This window comes from Lampetra fluviatilis, chromosome 17 (genome assembly GCF_964198595.1).
Source record: "Lampetra fluviatilis chromosome 17, kcLamFluv1.1, whole genome shotgun sequence".
NCBI lineage: Eukaryota > Metazoa > Chordata > Hyperoartia > Petromyzontiformes > Petromyzontidae > Lampetra > Lampetra fluviatilis.
The window spans coordinates 1,080,459-1,101,173 of record NC_136291.1 but is presented as its reverse complement, the minus strand read 5'-3'; the positions used below and the strand labels follow the sequence as shown (position 1 = coordinate 1,101,173).

The following is a 20,715-nucleotide window of genomic DNA, read 5'->3' as shown; positions in this document are numbered from 1 at the left end:
AAGAGGGCGGTACAGCCCAGTGCGGACTCATCTCCACCTGTCCAATGTGTGCGGAATAGCGTGTTGCGCCCTCGCACGAGTGCGTTTTCTCCAGGTGCTCCTGTTTTCCCTCCCGTACGTTTACATATAAATAAAATTTCATTGGTTGAAAACATCTTCATACACAGAGGACTGCAGAGCTTGGGACTGGCTTGCCTGCCTTCCGGCTTCCCTGTGGTTTCTTCTCTGCGTTGTAACATGCAATTCGCAAACAAAATAACGTTACATATTAATTCAGGCGCAGCGATAGCAGAGCCTTTCTGAACGGGAGAGCTATCACCAAGGGAGGCAATGTGCAGCGATGGATATCAACATCATCAGCAGCATCATTATTAACAGCGTAATTCTCAAAATCATAAATCAGTAATCATGAATTCATTATTATCATCAGCAGCACAATCTTCAAAATAATGAATCAGTAATCACCATGAATGCGTTATTATAATCAGCAGCATAATCCTCAATATAATCAATCAGTACTCATCATGAATGCATGATTGTCATCATCACGATCAGCAACATCATCAGCAGGAATCAGCATTATCTGGAGCGACATTCATCAACATTCATCATCATCGTACTCATCATCATCGTCAAGTTCGCCAACTTTACAATAATCACCAGTCACGACAAATTACCATCATCGATCACAATCATCAATCATCACCAAACATTATCACCAATCATCACCAATCATCACCAATCATCATCTATCACAATCATCAATCATCACCAAACATCATCACCAATCATGATCACCAATCATCATCTATCACAATCATCAATCATCACCAAACATCATCACCAATCATCACCAATCATCACCAATCATCATCTATCACAATCATCAATCATCACCAATCATCACCAATCATCACCAATCATCATCTATCACAATCATCAATCAATACCAAACATTATCACCAATCATCACCAATCATCATCTATCACAATCATCAATCATCACCAAACATTATCACCAATCATCACCAATCATCACCAATCATCATCTATCACAATCATCAATCATCACCAAACATCATCACCAATCATCACCAATCATCACCAATCATCATCTATCACAATCATCAATCATCACCAAACATCATCACCAATCATGCTCACCAATCAGCGCAGTGCACTGCGCTCTTCCATGCTCCGTTTAACAGAAATCCACATCCGGGTTTTTCTTTGCTCCACATTTTTATTTTTTATATAAAAACCGCATCACTCACAGCGGTATGGGTGGAGTAGTTGCGGATAGAGAGGGGGGGGGCTGAGCCACGGCCCGGCCGGCTCTCACAGCGAGCACGAGGGACACCCCACGGGGAACTGAGACATCCAGAGGCGCGCGTCAATCACCAGTCAATTAATCAATTAGCGACGACGAGACACACACGAGCACAGCGACGTAGGAGTGGGGGGGTGTGTAAGGGGGTCACGCGCACGTCGGGGGGGGGGGCGATTGGAGGTTGGGGGGAGAGAAGTCGTGGGCGGTGGGGGCGTCTCGACGAGGAGCCGCGCCCCCCCCCGCAATGTTCTCTGTCTCCGTGTCTGTGAACACGTGGTGTGTGTGTCTGTGAACACGTGGTGGGTGTGTGTGTGTGAACACGTGGTGTGTGTGTGTGTGTGTCTGTGAATACGTGGTGTGTGTCTGTGAACACGTGGTGTGTGTGAACACGTGGTGTCTGTGAACACGTGGTGTGTGTCTGTGAACACGTGGTGTGTGTCTGTGAACACGTGGTGTGTGTCTGTGTGTCTGTGAACACGTGGTGTGTGTCTGTGAACACGTGGTGTGTGTCTGTGAACACGTGGTGTGTGTCTGTGAACACGTGGTGTGTGTGTCTCCGTGTGTCTCTATGAACACGTGGTGTGTGTGTTTCTCCGTGTGTGTCTGTGAACACGTGGTGTGTGTGTGTCTCCGTGTGTCTCTCTCTCCGTGTCGCGTGATCTCTGGCAGTGTCTCTGCGAGTTTGTCTCCTGTGGTCTGTGACCTCTGCAGAGAGCCAGTTGTTTCACTGCTTGTTGACCTCATTCGTGTGTCCGTGTCTCCTGTCCGAAACCCCCTCGTCACAGGTCTGCACAGAGCCCCCCACTTAACGCTGAGACAGCTCTACCCATGGGAAGAGTCGGGGCGGGGGGTAGTTCCCGTGATAAATACATCAGTGGCATTGTTATGTTAATGGACACAGCCTATGACTTATACTCCCTACAACATCCAAAAAGTCTACGGGGGGGGGGGGGGCGGGGGGGATAACTGCTCCCCATCCCATATCCCAAATAATCCCCACGCTTGCACACACACACTAAACACACACACCACACACACTACACACACACATACTACACACAAACACTACACACACACACCACACACACATTACACACACACACACACCACACACACCACACACACTACCCACACCACACACACACATTCTACACACACACATTCTATACACACACTACACACATACTACACACACACACTACACACACACAACACACACACATTACACACACTACACACACATTCTACACACACACACTATACACACACACTACACACACACACTATACACACCACACACGACACACACTACACACACACACTACACACACACAAACACGTGTATACGCGCAGCAAAAACACGACCAGCGAATACATAGACCGGCCCTAATTAACAATAACACTCACACTTCACAATAATCATCTTTATGATAATCACCATCGTCATAATACAGTCATCATAATCATTATCCCCATTATCAGCGTCATAGAGGATTATTCATCATCAGGCTGCGATTGGGTGCGTTCAGCATCGATTAATCGATTCCGGTGTTCGTCGATACCCCCCCCCCCCCAGTAAACGATGTTCACAAGTTCGATTACAGCGGTATATTTCACCACACACACACACATATATCTATATATTTCTTGTAAGTATATTTATATATATATACACACGTGGGGCTTCATTCCACACCGAGTATTCTCCGGGTCGCTGCTACATCGATGTTGCAGTAGCCGCAGCCGTAGCGAGAGGGGGGTATTATGGACGTGGTGTGCCGGGCACGGAGATATTCTCAATTGTCGGCGACGCTGAGAGGCTCGGTGGGAATGAGTCCCCGGACCAAGCACACGCAATGCCCAGGGAGGGACTCCGTTTTGTCCCGACTTGTTCTATTGTTTTTTTCCCCCCTCCAAGTCGTTATTTTGTTGTTGTTAACTTATTGTTTAAAGCTAAAGGTCAAAAGGTCACCTGGTGGGATGTTGGAAATTCTGGAGAGAGAAAAAATAAAGACAACGGCTACGGCTGAGAGAAAATCGCGCCACCACTCGACCAGCGCGGCCCCAGCGGTGATCGTGCGACGTTGGATCAACGTTCGCCAGAGAACATTGGCGCAAAGTTCGACATTGACTGGGAAGCAGCTCTCTTCTTGCAGCTACAGATACGTCTGCTGCCCCATCAGTTCATGAGGCTGCCCCATCAGTTCATGAGGCTGCCCCATCAGTTCATGAGGCTGCCCCATCAGTTCATGAGGCTGCTCCCTCTCGCTCGACACACACACTCGTTACTATTCGAGCTCCCATTCGCCGTGCCATTATTGCACTCCCGAGGAACTCACGTGAACCACGTGGGGGGTTTGCAAAGCCTCACGCGCCAGTCACGTGATGCGCGGTGACCGCGTGGCCGCCACAGCGGGCAGCCCGCGTTCACCACGTGATCAAACAAAGAGGAGAAATCCGAGTCGGGCCATTGTGGCGAGGCCCGCTCGAAGCCCTGAAGTCACAGCTGGAAATAATAGCACTTGTAGAGGAAACATTCGTCCGCACGCAACGATGTACATTCGTGGTCCGCCTTTACCATCATCAGGAGCGGCATCGTCAGCATCATCGCCAGCAGCAGCAGCAGCAAAGTCAAGTAATCATCATGAACCATCGTGTTACTCAGCAATGTCAACATTATCCTCATCCTCTGACATCATCACAGTTGTCCGCCTACTCAACAACAACAACCACAATGAACGCACTGCCCGCGACAGTCGCTCGTCGTGGTGCTCTTTGTTGCTGGCCGCTTGACCGTTATGGGCCTTTGGGCCATGTGCTCAGCAACCACCGCGTGGAAAACAAACATCTCACACACACACACTGTGACACGCACACTTACACACACTACTCACACACACACTGACACACTACACACACACTGTGACCCACATCTACTCACACACCGACACAGTGACCCACATACACGACTGGCACAACACACGCACGCACGCTAATACACATGCAAAGACAAAGATCCCCCGTGAAGCCTTAACAGACTGTAGGGGCAAGTGCGGTTAGCGAGCACCTATGAACGCCAGCACGGCACACGAGGGGGTGGGTGGCCAGCACCACGCCCGGCCGCCTTTGTCTCCCCAGTGTCGATGTTTTTACGCACCGCACCAGGTACTCATTTGCGGCTGAGTCGACCTAGGGGAGTCCCAGGACCGGTTCAGATAATCGTCACTGATGTTGGCCGTGAGCAGGAATCGAACCTTGGTTGCCAGGTTCGTAGCGTAGCGTGCTAACCGCTACACCACCGCTCTCTGTCTCACACTGACACACACACACTGACACACACACACTGGTACACACACACCGACACACACACACTGGTACACACACCGACACACACACACTGACACACACACACTAACATACACACTGACACACACACTGACACACACACATACACACACATACACGCACACTGACACACACACACATACACGCACTGGTACACAAACATAACGACCCTTGGACGCATCAACACCACCGTCATCGTCGTAACTGTTGACACCATCAACACAACCACAACCACCATCACCACCAACACAACCACAACCACCATCACCACCAACACAACCACAACCACCATCAACACAACCACAACCACCATCACCATCAACACAACCACAACCACCATCACCACCAACACAACCACAACCACCATCACCATCAACACAACCACAACCACCATCACCACCAACACAACCACAACCACCATCACCACCGTTAGCATCATCATACCCTTGGCTGGTACTCAACAGTGACGAACATTCCACATTCCCACGACCGGTACCAATCCATTAAAAACACATGCAGTTCGTTAGCGCCGCCCGTTTCGGGCAAAGGAGCCTTCTTCACGTATCTCTGCTGCGAAGAAGGCCCATTGCCCGAAACGTCGCCTGCTATGCATTCTGTTCCATTTTGTGTGTGTTTGTTATGGCTCCAGTGTTATCGACGAGTGCGCTGAGATCCCCGTTGACGGGTTATCGTGTTGCGTAGAAGAGATGCGGATTTGAGCTGCGTCTCTGAGCGAGGTGGAGGGGGGGCTGCTGTGCCAGTGCGCGTGCGTGCGCGTGCGCGACGAAGCAGTGACGCGTGGGGTCTTGCATATTGAATGGTTTTGATCGCAGTGGTTCTTCACCTGGGGCGCGTCTCACACCATCCCTTGGGGGTGGTGCGAGACACGGAGATATTTTTTTTGTTCGAAGGTCAATAATCGAAAATACAAATTAAGTACGGCGCACGTAAATACAACTACTTTGTTCCATCAAACTCCGATGTGTTTATGAACATTTAAAAAAAATTTATTACGATTGAAAACCAAAGTGTCTGCAGGCTACGGTAAAGACGACGAAGCGCGGCTTCGTGGTCACGTGGTATCCCTGCCACGACAGGGCAGCAGGCTGGAGGGGCGTGCTGGGGGCTTCTGCAGCCAGACCCAGGCGCGTCGCTATCCGAGTGTGCAGGCGGTGCAACTGCGCCGGGCCACCTTAGAGGCTGGAGCAGCACAGGCGCAGGGCTCATATACAGACCCATAGACTGACATAGTGACCCATGAACTCACACATAGACCCATAGACTTACATCGCAACCCATGAACTCACACATAGACCCATAGACTGGCATAGTGACCCGTGAACTTACATTACCTTTCTGAACTGGTCAAGGAGCTGTATACACAAGCATCATCATCAGCATCATCATCATCAGCGACATCATCACGTGAACTGCGGTCATCCTCGCAGCGGCTTCGAACAAAGGCGGTGGCCACTGCATCGCGCGGCGCTCTCATGCGTGCTGCTTCTGCGGCCGTCTGGAACGCATCTTCCTTCCCACATGCGGAAGCCGCTGGAGCCGTGAGACACTTTTAAACCATTTATATGTAAAAGGCATTCCATGAGGACTGCGCTTTGTGCTTAGTTGGTTGTCATTCCCACGCACCTCCGATTGGCACGGTTGGCCACGTACGGTGCGAACGAAGTTCAACACACACACACATACAGCTGTATGCGGTAGCCTGTAGCATGTAGCTGTCACGTACAACTGTTGTCCCATACAGCACAGCTGTAACCCTATAGCTAAAGCCTGCAGCGACAGCTATAATCCATAGCGGTCACTTGCAGTAACTCGTACCCATAGCCTATACGGTAGCTGTAGCCTATAGCTGTGATTGTAGGATCTCAGATGTGCGGTATGGGATGACACCCGTGTCATATGGGGTTACGTCTGTGCCCTATAGGATTACATCTCTGCCATATGGATTTGCCGTATTCTCCGCACCACGAGACGGTGCAGAGAGTAAGACGCGCCTCGGACGTGTGCGTTGCCCGGTGGTGTTAATACGTCTCTACAGATTTGGTTTCACACACACGCACACACACGCACACACACACACGCACACACACATGCACGCACACACACACACAGGCACGCACACACGCGCACACACGCGCACACACACGCACACACACGCACACACACACGCACACACACAGACACACATACGCACACACGCACACACAGACACACACACGCGCGCAAACACACGCACGCACACAGACACACACACGCACACGCACACACACGGCAGCTACTGGATTATAAGACGTACCTCCAACCTTGGCTGCAAGGCACAGGGAGTAAAATTGCGCCGTGTGATCTCGAGAATAACCTGTGCGCCTGCTCTACCGTGTTAGATACTGGCCATGTGGGGTTACAGCTGTACCCTATAGGATTGCATCTCGGTCCTGTAGAATTTGCAGGTGCGTTCCCTTATGAGGTGGTTGCATTGATGTCGGAAGCCTCTTTTGACAAGAGGGCCCTTTAACACACAGAGAACATACAAACTACACACAACATACAAACTACACACAACATAGAAACTCGACAGAGAAAGGCGCCCGGATCGTGAGTCGAACCCAGGGGAGGATTTTGTCCGCACTGTGACGTCACACGCCTCGGCTGGTGACGCTTCATCGACGTCAACCGATGATCGCATTTGCGAATCGGCCGCTCTTTGAATCCTACCGATGAGATTGATGCAAATCAGACATTAGCGGTATTATTGTTTCGACATTAAAACAAAATAACGGTTGCTGGGCCCACGCCTCGACACCCATGAACGTCAGACGGCCATCAACAAACGACACTGTTCAAGTTGTCGCAGATGACGAGTGTGTCGCCTTTCCTGAAGTCAGCGAGCGAGCGCTGAGGCACGAGCAGGAGACGCAGTAGACGAGAAGCAATGGGACAGGTAGACGAGAGGACACGAGCTCAGGGTTAGTGGGGGGGGGGGGTAGAAATTACTCGAGATGCGACCTCGATTCATCGGCCCACAGGGATCGAATCTCCCCGGAGTCGAATCGTTACCAGCCTCGGGCTCCCCCCATCCATCAGAGGTGCCTCGTCCCATCGGGGCTCGTCACGGAACCCCCCACAGCAGCAACATCCCCTCGGACCCCCTAAGAGACCCCGAGAGTGCCTTCAGCCAGGGGGGGGGGGCGGGGGAATTCCCGATAAACCCAGAGGGGCAATGAGGACATCCCACAACAATGGGGGCCTCAGTGAAGAAGAGGAGGGAGGGGAGGGGAGGGAGGAGGCATCGCGTGGTACGTTTCCACGACCACGAGGAACCGAGCCGTGCCAGAGCGGCCCGGGCACCACGAGGCGCGCCTTGCTGCACGGGACACGGAACACAAACCCCGACCGGCAGAACGCGAATTCTGCGGCCTGTCCCATTCACCACGCACGGGCCACATTGGGAGACCTTTCCACGCAAATCAGCGACGGTGGGTGGCGGAGGGGGGGGGGACAAAATAAATAAAATCTTCCACCACTGTGACAATTCGTGGCTTTTGTGTCGAGTTGGGAAGCTGTCCCCTTCGCTCGCACTGCCCCTGCTGCCTCAACCACCTGGCGGCGGTCCACCCAGCCACGCTCACCAACATCCCCGTTTAAACACGAATTGAGTCGTAACACACCGCACGCGCCTGATGATGATGATGATTGCTCAACAGTTCCCACGTGACGGATCGCAGTCGGAGTCGACGTGGGTGTGTTGGAGCTGGTACGCACCGATCGGCGACACAGGACGTGGTGACCACAGACGCCGCGCAACCGGCCGGAGAAATGTTGAATGTTCCACCTGTGCGTCAGGTCACCGCATCAGCTGCTGCTGCTGCTGCTGCTGCAGTCGTGGTTCGGGCAGCGGATGCGGCTCAGGGGCTGTGGCTCCAGGAGCTTCGTGGGAGAGCGAAGCCAGGGATTTGTGGGATCTTCCGCGTCGATGGCTCCTTCACGAGGAGGCGTTCGTGACTCCTCGTCAACCCCAGTCGGCTTTCCACGCCTCCCTCCCCTCCCAAAAGAACAAATATGCCACAGGCGACGTTTCAAGCGATGGTCCTTCCCCATAGCACGCGGATTCAATCAAAACACGAACACAACGGACCTACGACGCCATTAGAATCGACCGCTCTCCGTCGTCACGTCGGGCGAGTTGAGCAATCATCGGGCAAGTGCAGCGCGTCGCGGCTTACCTTGGCGGTCGAGACTTGGCGCGCGTGCGGGTCGCGGTGCGACACGAGGAGCGGAGGAGATTCTGGAAACTTCGCCGCGCAATTTCAAACCTCGGCAAGCGAAGCCGCGTGGGAAGTCCGTTGAATGCAACTCGAAGACTTAAAATGACTTCGCGATCTTAATGAAGACCTTCCAACCCCAGCCCCCACCTCCCGCCACGCACTTGGTATGTGTCCGACATCACCGACTACAACAGCGGCGTTCCCACGTGACGCTGTTGCGCTCCAGTGACGTCACGACGAAGGTTCACTCTCTCGAGTCGGGCATCCCCTTCGGCCACGGCCTTGCCGAGATGTCACGAGGTGCCGCAAACCCCGATGCGCGGTTTCATTTCTCGCTGAATATTCTGCGAGTCTCTGGAGAGACTCGAGTGGGTGGTGTTGCGCCCGGTGTAGCCACAGCCATTAGCGAGAGAGGGAGAGGGAACGTCGACTGGATGTGGACGCCATTTACTGTTCAACCACCCGAATGGAAATTGATCCCTGGCTACAAGAGAAGATCCCTGCTCGGGGTTTTTTTGTTTGTGGTCGTCTCTTTATCCAACATCTGAGTCGCATTCACGGCAAAGCGCGTGCCCCAGTAGCGGCACACGCACCAGTCACCGGGACGGGGCGCGCGAAGGGTGGCGAGCACGAAACGTCGAACCCCTCGGCCCATGCAGGAAGACACGCGGACGGCAACAGCCCCGACTCGAGCCCCAACACAGCAGCCAGCAGCCGCGTCCGTCTCGTACCGCCTCGTGTGTAGTGTCCGTCTCGTTTGTATTGCCACGATGCAATGCCCGCAGCGTGAACATCACGATCGATAATAATCGAGACGATCAATGCTCCACTCACAACAGGCCTACCAGCAGCCACCAGCAGCCGCGGGTCGGACGACCCCAACCCACCACCACCCCCTCCCTCCCTCCCTGCCTGGACACAGCAGCAGCGCCTGGGTTGGACTCCCGGTCCACGCAGGGCGACGCTTTAGACGCCCCGCCGGTGATGATGGAACGCGAGGGGTGGGGAGTCAGAAACTGCCACCTCACCCACGCCGCCATCGATTGATTCTTTCAAGATCAGCGTTGGGTGCCCCCCCTCCCTCCCTCCCCCCGTGGTGATGTTCGAGGTGGCGCTCTCGGTGCGCCTTCGACTCGTTCCCCGCGCGTTGTTCGGCACGAAGGCCGACGTTTCGATCCGCGTGCTGGGGGCTACTTCGCGAAATCTATTGTTTAAGCTCCGGTCACCAAGAAGCCACCGCGTCCCACCACCACCATCACCACCAGCACCATCAGCACCACCACCATCACCATCAGCACCACCACCATCAGCAGCACCACCACCAGCACCACCATCACCACCATCAGCACCATCACCATCAGCACCATCACCACCACCATCAGCACCACCACCAGCACCACCATCACCACCATGAGCACCACCAGTACCATCAGCAGCATCAGCAGCACCACCACCACCATCAGCACCACCACCAGCACCACCACCACCAGCACCACCATCACCACCATCAGTACCACCACCACCATCAGCAGCTTCTCTGAGGCTCCCATTGGGCCTCCCGCGCCCGCTGTGCTTGGGCTGTGACGCCTGGACACGGACGACTTTCGCGTGGCTCGGCTGACAGAAGCCAGGCGCACGAAGAGGAAGCAGCAGCAGCGGCAGCAGCAGCAGACGACGAAGACCGCGAGACGACGCGGCCCAGAGAGGCCCCTCGCTTCTCTCGAGAGCCGCGGAGTCCAACGCGTGCGTCCATTCTGACCGCGGCGGACCCGGGGCGTGGGGGGGGGGAGAGTCCTGGGTGGCGGCTACACGAAGCGGACCCAGCCGTTGTCCGTCTCGCGAGTCGGGGACACCTTGGCTCGCTGGCAGCGCACGCGGTAGTTCCTCCCGCCGTTGTTGTCCCAGAACTCGGAGCCGTTCACTCGGTAGCAGACCGCCAGCTCCAGGGAGGCGCCGGGCTCCAGGCGGGAGCCGCGCGGCGGCTCCAGGCGGAAGCTGAAGCGGTCCGTGTAGCCCCCGTCCGGCGGCGGAGCAGCAGCCCTCCCGCCGGGAGCCCGACCCGCGCTCTGCTGGCCCTGACCCGGACTCGGGTTGGCCGCGGACGGAGCGTAGCGCGCGTCGGCGTCCGCGCTCGTGGCCCAGTCGTCGAACGAGTGGCGCACGACGACGCGCTTCTCGAAGGCCAAGTTGAGCACCCGCACGCAGCCGCGGGCGCCGCCGCCGCACGTGGCCCGCACGCGCTCCAAACACACGCTCTGGGCACGCACGCGCTCGAGGAAGTCCGGACGCGCGCCCGGAGTTAAGAGCGGCGGCGGCGGCGGTGGAGGAGGTGGTGGTGGGGGCGCGACCCGGGGCGACCCAGCGTCACCGCCGCCGCCGCCGGTCACCAGCAGCGAGTTGCCGCTTCCTCGCTCGTCGGCATCCGTGCCGCCACCGTCGCATCTCCTCCTCCTCGTCTCTTCGTCGTCTTCCGCTAGCTGAACAGCAGCGGCGGCAGCGGTGGCGGCGGCATCTTCACCGTCGCCGTCATCATCTTCATCGTAATACTCGTAATCGTCATCATCGTTAAGATCGTCGTCGTCGTCGTCCGTGTCGAATCTGGGGAAGGCGGCGAGGCAGAGTTGGGCGAAGAGGCGCGCGCGGACGCTGCGATCGCCCGGCCCGCACGAGCCGCCGCCGCAGCCTCCTCCACCGCCTCCTCCTCCTCCGTAATCGAAGTCGTCGTCGTCGTCGTCTCCGTGGTCGTGGAAGAGGCGCACGCTCACCAACTCCAGGCCCCGCACGTCCGCGAAGTGGACGCGCCGGCTGCCGCGCGCGACTCCTGCCGCAGTGGGGGGCAAGCCGGTTGGGGGGCAGCTTGGGAGGCGCTCCCCAAGGCACCCCTGCTGCTCCTGCTGCTTCTGCTGCTGATGGTGCTGCTGCTCCTGCTGCTGATAGTGCTGATGCTGCTCCTGCTGCTGATGGTGCTGATGGTGCTCCTGCTGCTCATGTTCCTCCTGCTGCTCTTGCTGCTCCTGCTGCTGATGGTGCTGCTGCTCCTGCTGCTCATGCTCCTCCTCCTGCTGCTGCTGCTGATGGTGCTGCTCCTGCTGCTGATGGTGCTGTTGTTCCTGCTGCTGCTGATGGTGCTGCTCCTGCTGCTGATGGTGCTGCTGCTCCTGCTCCTGCTGATGGTGCTGCTCCCGTTGCTGCTGCTCCTGCTGCTGCTCCTCCTCCTGCTGCTCCTGCTGATGGTGCTCCTGCTGATGGTGCTGATGCTGCTCGTCTTCCTGCTGCTGATGCTGCTGCTCCTCCTCCTGCTGTTCCTCCTGCTGCTGCTGATGGTGCTGCTGCTGCTGCTGCTGTTGATCCTGATGCTCCTGCTCATGGTGCTGCTGTTGCTGATCTTCGTGTTGTTGTTGAAGTCGATCTTGATGCCGCTCCGCCTCCTGCTGCTGCCGCTCACGCTGCCGCTGCAGCAACTGATTATTGGGATGCTGATAATTATTCAACTGTTGCTGCTGCTGATGATCCTGCTGGTACTGTTGGTTCGTCTGCTGCTGCAGCTGCCAATAGTTATTCTGCAGCGGCTGATGAAGCTGTGGATGTGACTCCTGCTTAGGATGTTGCTGCTGGTACTGCTGATCATTGTGTTGTTGATGATTATCATGGTAGCGTTCTTCCTCGTGACACTGCAGTTTGAAATTATTCTGAAGCTCCTGCTGCTGATGATGATGATTGTGCACCTGATGTTCTTGCTCATGCTGCAGATACTGTTGGTGATTATTCTGATCCTGCTGTTCCTGCTGCTGCAGTTGAAGGTCGTTGTGAAGCACCTGGAGCTGTCCCTGCTGCTGCTGATGATGATCATAATTATAATCGTGATCCTGCTGCAGTTGAATATCGTTATGAAGCACCTGCTGCTGCTGCTGCTGCTGCAGTTGAAGGTCAATGACAAGCAGCTGCTGCTGCTGCTGCTCACAATGTCGATACCGCTGCTGTTGGTGATGATTCTGATTCTGCTGCTGATGATGATGCTGCTGCTGATATTGCCGCTGCTGATGTGGCGTCACCTCTGGGCACCCTCGGGGCAGCCCCTCGCTCGGGCTCTCCGCGCTCGCCGCGTCCCCCGGGGCCGCGGGACGCTCCGCCGCTCCGCCCCCCGCGGGGACCCCCGTGGAGAGGGAGACGCCGCCGGGCAGCGGCGAGACGCGAGCGCGGCGCGCGGGGACGGCGGGGGGAGGAGGAAGACGAAGCGGGACAGGTGGAGGTGGTGGTGGTGGTGGTGGTGGTGGAGATGGTGGAGATGGCGGGGAAGGTGTGGAAGGGGTAGAAGCGGTGGATGGCGGCGCCTCTCCAAGGGCGGGCCGCACAGATGGGATGTCGAGAACGCAGTCCCGCGCGGGGTTACCGGTCCGGGCGGGGGCCGATGCGAACCCGTGCGCGGGAGCCCCCGCGGCGCGCGTGGCGGACCCCGCGAAGGGGGCCGCGTCCGGGGTGCAGGGCACCAACACGTAGTCGGGCGGGGAGCGGGAGGACGACGAGGAGAGAGAGGAGCGCAGCTCCTGGGTCGGGGTCAGAGGAGGCGACTCCGGAGGAGAGGGCGCCGCGGCGAGAAGCGGAGACGCGGGGGTCGCGGGGAGGTCGTGCGGCGGCGGCGGCGGCGGCGGCGGCGTTACCGCCTCGGCACGAGCGGCCACCATCACCCCTGGCACCTGTAGGCGGACCTTGTCCAGCAGCCCCGCGACGAGCCCCAGGTTGTGCGGGAGGCGGCCCAGCTTGATGGGCGAGTCTGCCAGCACCTTGCACGCGACCTGCTGCTGCTGCTGCTGCACGTGGAAGCGGTGCTGCTGGTAGTGCTGCTGCTGGTAGTGGTAGTGCTGCTGCTGGTAGTGCTGGTGCTGGAAGTGTCTTGACGAGAGGATGGGCGCGGGTCCCGCGGCCGTCGCAGTCGTCGCCGTGGCCGAAGCCGCCAACGCCGCCTCGTCCATCCTCTTGTAGCCGGCGAGCATCGAGCGGAAGAAGGCGAGGATGGCGCTCAGCAGAGTCCGAAAGCAGCCGAGTCCCGCCATGGCGCGGCCCGGATGCGCGCCGCCGTGCCCCGCGGAGACCCCGTCGGGCGCGGGGCCCAGGTCCGTGACCTCCCCGAGACTCATCGGGGATCGCGGGGCAAGACGGAGAGCGAGAAGGGAAATGGAGGAGGAGGGGGAGAGAGACAAGGAGAGCGGCGATGAACAGCCGAGGCAGTGACGGAGGAGGAGGATGAAGAGGAGCGTGGAGAGGATGGTGGTATCGATGAGAGAGAGGGAGGGATGAATGGCGAGAGCGCCGGGCAGTGACGTAGGAAGCGTACAGAAAGAGATGGAGAGAGCAGGTGGGGGAGAGCGAGGAGGAGAGAGAAGCGGAGAGCGCGCAGGAGAGAGGCCGAATGTGTGGGGAGGGGGGTGGGGGGAGGGGAGAATAAAGAGAGACGTGGGGAGATAGCGGGCAGAGATGGAGAGTGTGCAAGGGAGAGACGGGGAGAGCGAGGGAAGAGAGAGAGAGACGGGGAGGAGGGGAGAGCGTGCAAGGGGAGTGCAAAGCGGTTCGTGCTGGATGCGGCAAAACGTGAGCGCGTGCGCCTTCCTCCCCGGCGTCGTCACGTGACGCGGGGTTTTTGAGGACGCGCTGCGCGCACCCTGGCCGCGTGCAGCACAAAGACAAAGATCCCCCGTGTAGCCTGAACAGAACGTCGAGGCAAAGTGCTGTTAGCGAGCACCGACGAATGCCGGCACGGCACACGAGGGGGGGGGGTGGTCAGCACCACGCCCGACCGCCTTTGTCTCCCCAGTGGCGTTGTTAACACACCGAACCAGGTACTCATTTGAGGCTGAGTCGACCTTGAGGTGGCCCATGACCGGTTCAAATGATCGTCACTGGTGTTGGCCGTGAGCAGCAATCGAATTGGGGTCGCCGGGTTCGTAGCGCAATGGGCTAACCACTGCGCCACCGCTCCAGAGTGCGCGCACATCGCTCAGCCACAGCACCGCGGCCACCACCGCATACAGCGACAGTGCGCACACACCTCGAGTGTGTACACCATCACTGTGACACACACACGGGGTCTGTGTGTATACCATCACTGTGACACACACACGGGGTCTGTGTATACACCACTACTGTGACACACGGGGTCTGTGTGTACACCATCACTGTGACACACACGTGGTCTGTGTGTACACCATCACTACTGTGACACACGTGGTCTGTGTGTACACCATCACTACTGTGACACACGTGGTCTGTGTGTACACTATCACTGTGACACACACACGGGGTCTGTGTGTACACTATCACTGTGACACACACGGGGTCTGTGTGTACACCATCACTGTGACACACACGGGGTCTGTGTGTACACTATCACTGTGACACACACACGGGGTCTGTGTGTACACTATCACTGTGACACACACACGGGGTCTGTGTGTACACTATCACTGTGACACACACGGGGTCTGTGTGTACACCATCACTGGTACACACACGGGGTATGTGTGTACACCATCACTGGTACACACACGGGGTCTGTGTGTACACCATCACTGTGACACACACGGGATCTGTGTGTACACTATCACTGTGACACACACACGGGGTCTGTGTGTACATCACTACTGTGGCACACACGGGGTCTGTGTGTACACCATCACTGGTACACACACGTGGGGTGTGTGTACACCATCACTGTGACACACACGGGGTCTGTGTATACACCATCGCTGGTCTCTGCGCGTCGCTTTCCGTCTTCACGCCGCTCTCTGATGCGGGGTGGGTGGGAGGAGTCTCGAGTCCTCTGCTTCTCTCTTCTCGACATCCCAACACAGAACAGTCGTCAGGATCTTGCTGCGTGGATGGGTGGCCAGCCGTGTCGTGCGATGGTGCTGGAGGCTGCCGCGAGAGAGAATGCGCGGCGGGCATCGTCAGAGGGCACAACTCATAGCTGTACTGCACTTCTATGCTCCCGCATTTCTGCTCTCTCCGCCTCCAACAATAATTACCCGCACAGCCCAGCGTGGGTGAAGTATGGCGCGTACCCATCCAGCAGTGGATTGCAGTCGCAATACCACAGCCCGTAATACCACAGCCCGTAATACCAGCGGGGATTGCGGCCCCTTGGCAGACACGAGGCGGAACTGAGCTGGCTCTGAAAATATCTGCAACGCATCCGATCGATAGCCCCTAACCTTGTCCCATAACCCCGAACCCCCCTATCCGCCTTTGTTCCACAGACGCCGTTCAAACCCAGCCTGTCGTTCGCATGCCACGACGGGCACCCCAGCGACTTGCGATTGGTGACCGGAATCGTGTTTTGTTTGTTCACCGCAGCGTCCATCCATGCGGACGATCCTTGGGAACCCGGGCGAGGGGGGGGGGGGGGTGAGCGATGCGAGTGGAGGACGTCACGAGGCGAGTGCCCGCTCACCTTGCTTGGCGTGAATTATTGGACGAAGCAGAAAGGCGGTGGCGAGCGGGGGGGATGGAGACGCCGCCGCGAGGGGATAACGCGGATTCAGCACAAGCCCCATTGCACGGAGACTGCTGGTACAGTAAAAGGTCGTGACCCCCACAGCCTGCGGAGGCTGTTGGCACAAGCGCTGTGAGCGAGTACCTCTCTTATGATGGCCAAGTACGTTGCACGGGGAAGGTTGTTGCGGGTAGCACCACGCCGGCCGCCTTTGTCTTCCCTACGTCGTGCGGGGCAGGAGACGCGCGCGTACGCAACACCGGCACACCTAAAACACCCCTGCCGTCAAATGAAGCCAATTGTTGCGTGTGGCCCAAAACGAATGCGGCTTGCGATAATCCGCTGCCCGACGGACATCCAAAGGTGGACTGCGTCGAGATGCAAAGGGAATCTCGACACTGCGGACGTGGTAGTGGAGAAATGCAAAGACGTCGTCTCCCTCTCACCTGCTTACACAAATCGCGTGCACACCCCTCGCGTGTTTATTGAGAAAAACGAGCAACCAAACCTCGACAGTCCCACCAATAACCGGTGCAAGATGAGGATGCGCACGACCTGTAGCGACGTTTATTGTTGGAATGTACGGTGCGTCGAAAATGTGAACAAAGAAATTCGTAACAAGTAAATCACGCGCCATGACCGGCAGCAGATCAATAGCGCAACATTCACGGGTTGTTTCAGTGGCGTGGCTTCATGGGCGCTGGGGCAAGGGAATAAATGCCCTCCCTTGCCCCAACTGGCTTCAGGACGCCGGTCAGTGCGGGTTGGTGAAGGTGGGACGCATCACAGACATGCGACGATCGTAAAGCAGAATGAGGGGTTTAATGCTATCCACCACTTAAACCTCCTCCTCCTCTACAGCACACGTCGCCTGTTATATTCGTTTCCTTTAAGGCCACCGTGTTACTGACGAACGCGTTGAGTTGTGTCTTTGTTATTGGTGATTGTGCACCACTTGCCAACGCAGCAGCATCACTACCAAAACATTTGTCACCCATCCAAGCACTAACCAGGTTCAAGACTATATTATTGGTTCTTTCGGTAGTCACGTAGAAGGGAAATAATAAAAATATAAAATTCTTACCTCGTTTCGATTGCTACACAAGCAATCTTCATCAGGTGTGAAAACCACAGCAAAAAAATGTTTGAAAAAAGTGGCGTTTTTTTCTTAATATTAGCACCACGGACAGCGACTAGCGGTTGTTCAGATGGACGAGTCCATCTGTGCTCGGAACGGAGGAGGAGGGAGTGAAGGAGACTGGAATGCGGTCTGAGAGTCACCGTCAACGTGAACACAATCAATCAAGACCCGAAATGGTTTATCACATCCTTCCAATGATTGCGAAGCCAGAATCCATCTTCTCGGTTGAAATTGTCTCCGTGTTTGTATATGTGGATAGCTTCATGAACGAATCTCTCATGGTAGCCGGATGGCTTGCAGAGAACCTCCGTCTTGGAGAAGTCAATGTCATGTGAGCCCACTGAATTGTAACACGGTAGGACCAACACCTCATCCCCGGCAGACCATTGTGATAATTCAGTGGGCTCACATGACATTGACTTCTCCAAGACGGAGGTTCTCTGCAAGCCATCCGGCTATCATGAGAGATTTGTTCATGAGGTTATCCACATATACAAACACAGAGACAGTTTAAACCGAGAAGATGGATTCTGGCTAAGCAATCATTGGAAGGATGTGATAAACCATTTCTGGTCTTGATTGTGTTCACGTTTACGGTGACTTTCAGAGCGCATTCCATTCTCCTCTCCCCCTCCTCCGTTCCGAGCACAGATGGACTCGTCCGTCTGAACAACCGTGAGTCGCTGTCCGTGGTGCTAACGTTGAGGAAAAAAACGCCACTTATTTCCCCTGCAGTCACGAAAGCTTAGGTTCAAGACTGCTTAGCTATCGGACGAACCTCGAGCACCATTTCGAGCGACGCTGATTTGGCCAGAGGCATTTCAACCCGCACTGATCGGCGTGGTGCGGGAGGGTCAAACAACCTCCACGAACGAAACGACCGCGAGGATGAGGCATTCAACCAGCAGTAGATAGGCCAAGCGCTGTGAATACTCAACGGTATTCACTTGAACGAAAGTTTAAAAAAACACTCAATGCGCCTGCTCATCACCGCGTAGATCCATTGCAGCGGCTCATCCCCCTGACAACCTCACGGACCCCCTCCCTCCGTCACTGGAAGATGCATAAACATAATAAGAAAGAGCTATTACAGTAAGCCATGTGACGCACACTCCAATCGATGAAGAGCGATCCCCCAGCCACCCAACCACCCACCCCGCGCTCTCTCGCCCCACTTCATCCGTGACGCGCGGCGCGTGGGAAGCAGATCACATTACGCGTCACGTGACTGTGAGGCGCGCGTCATGGGGAGACGCAGAAGGGGGGGCAGGGAGACGTGGGGGAGGGGGTGGGAGCTATTGACCCGCGAAGGGTGAAGCGATGAGCTCGGAAAGAGCGGTGGGGAGGTGGGTGCTGGGGAACATGGCACCGCTCGCTCTGAATGAGAATGCCGTGCCACATCGCGAAATGTGCAACGTCCAAATGGAACAATTTTAAACGCAATGACGGTACTGCCGGACGAGGGCCTCCCCACGCAGGACGTGGTGGCGATTGCTTGACCACTGTCGGACCACGCTCCATTCAGCACGCTGGACAGTGCCCGTTCATATATTGTTAAATGGCAACAATATATTTCGCGGCACTGCCCTCTGCTGCCCACTACGTAGCACAGCCTCGCAGCAGCCGTCCATGACAACCTTGGCTTACATACAAAGTGATAGCTCATCCCAACACTATCCAGGCTCAGGCTTGCTTCGCTAATAAGATCTAGCGAGATAGCGCACATTCAGGGTGATTGGGTCATATAGGCAAAACCTAAATTTTAGAATGTATATCCACGGAAGCATCTTGACTTGAAGCTTTCGTGACTGCAATACAAGCAATCATTTTCAGGTGAAAAATGACAGCAGGCGAACTGCTGAGGCAGGAAGAAATGTAGCGAGAGCTACTGCAGCAAGAGGTTATATAGGTTTGAGATGGGTACAACCCAAGGATAAATGGGCGGGGCTAGAGATGGAATTTACAAGTAATAAACCTCGGCCATTGTATTGGTAGAGATTAGCATATCAATCTGTTAATGTAACCCCACGACTACGATGCTGAAGAAGCCATTGTATCGCTCGAGATTAGAGATGAGCGTGTCAATGTGAGATGGCTCCCGCAGCAGCGGCTGTGTTAATGAGACACATTCAGCCTATTAAACGAGAGCCACCGCCACATCGAGGAAAAGGGAAGCAGCGGCTATGAGACATTTAGCCAGTTAATGTAAAGACATTTAACAAGGTAATGTAACTCAGTCGAAAATAACTACTAACATCGGCAGGTAGGATGGAAGCATCACAGCCAGTCATGACTGCCTGGTTAATAACGTCCTTCCAATGATTGCTCAGTTTGTACCCATCTTCTCGGTTAAAATTGTGTCTGTGTTGATATCTCAGATATATAAACACAGCAATCATTGGAAGGACGTTATTAACCAGGCAATGCAATGGCCGAGGTTTATTACTTGTAAATTCCATCTCTAGCCCCGCCCACTTACCCTTGGGTTGTACCCATCTCAAACATATATAACCTCTTGCTGCAGTAGTTCTCTCGCTATATTTCTCCTGCCTCAGCAGTTCACCTGCTGTATTTTTTTCACCTGAACACGATTGCTTGTGTTGCGATCGAAAGGCCGCGATTACATTTTTTATTTGCGTGACTTTACCGAAAGACCCAAAGAGCAAGGAAGCATCATTTGCTTCGTGTATCAACAACCGAGGATAGCTTTACAAATCCTCCACGACTGTACCTCGCCTTTGCAATGTGCCAGTGAACACCATGCTATAAATTACATTTCCATTGTTAACATCGCTTGAGACTTCATCGAATCTCTACGCTGGCCCAGCGACCAGCATCCGAACATTCGGGCGTGCACCTCCACGAATTTCTTTCGACGTTCCCACCAGTCCCTTCCACACTCCCGAGGGCTGCCACTCACTCTTCGTGCCTCTGTCGCTCACGCCCTCGTCACCACGGCCCCGTGACCGAGGTCACAGACACGTGATACTCGGGGCAGCGTTAAACGGTCTCCGGTTACTGGAGTAGAGCTGCCACGTCACCCGGGACACAACGACGATGAGCAAAGCCTCCACCACCCTTCGCCAGACCGGTCCACTCTTTTAAAGTCACATGCGCTCGAGCACCACTGACA

The 20,715-nt window shown here is 55.7% G+C and overlaps 1 protein-coding gene across 1 annotated transcript; it reads right to left on the bottom strand.

The window, feature by feature from the left end:
• Positions 1-10,027: 10,027 nt before the first annotated feature.
• LOC144936716 (uncharacterized) lies at positions 10,028-14,355 on the bottom strand. Its single transcript, XM_078863851.1, has one exon. It carries the CDS (start codon positions 14,088-14,090, stop codon positions 10,761-10,763), a length of 3,330 nt encoding a protein of 1,109 aa, XP_078719977.1. The 5' UTR covers positions 14,091-14,355; the 3' UTR covers positions 10,028-10,760.
• Positions 14,356-20,715: the final 6,360 nt, after the last annotated feature.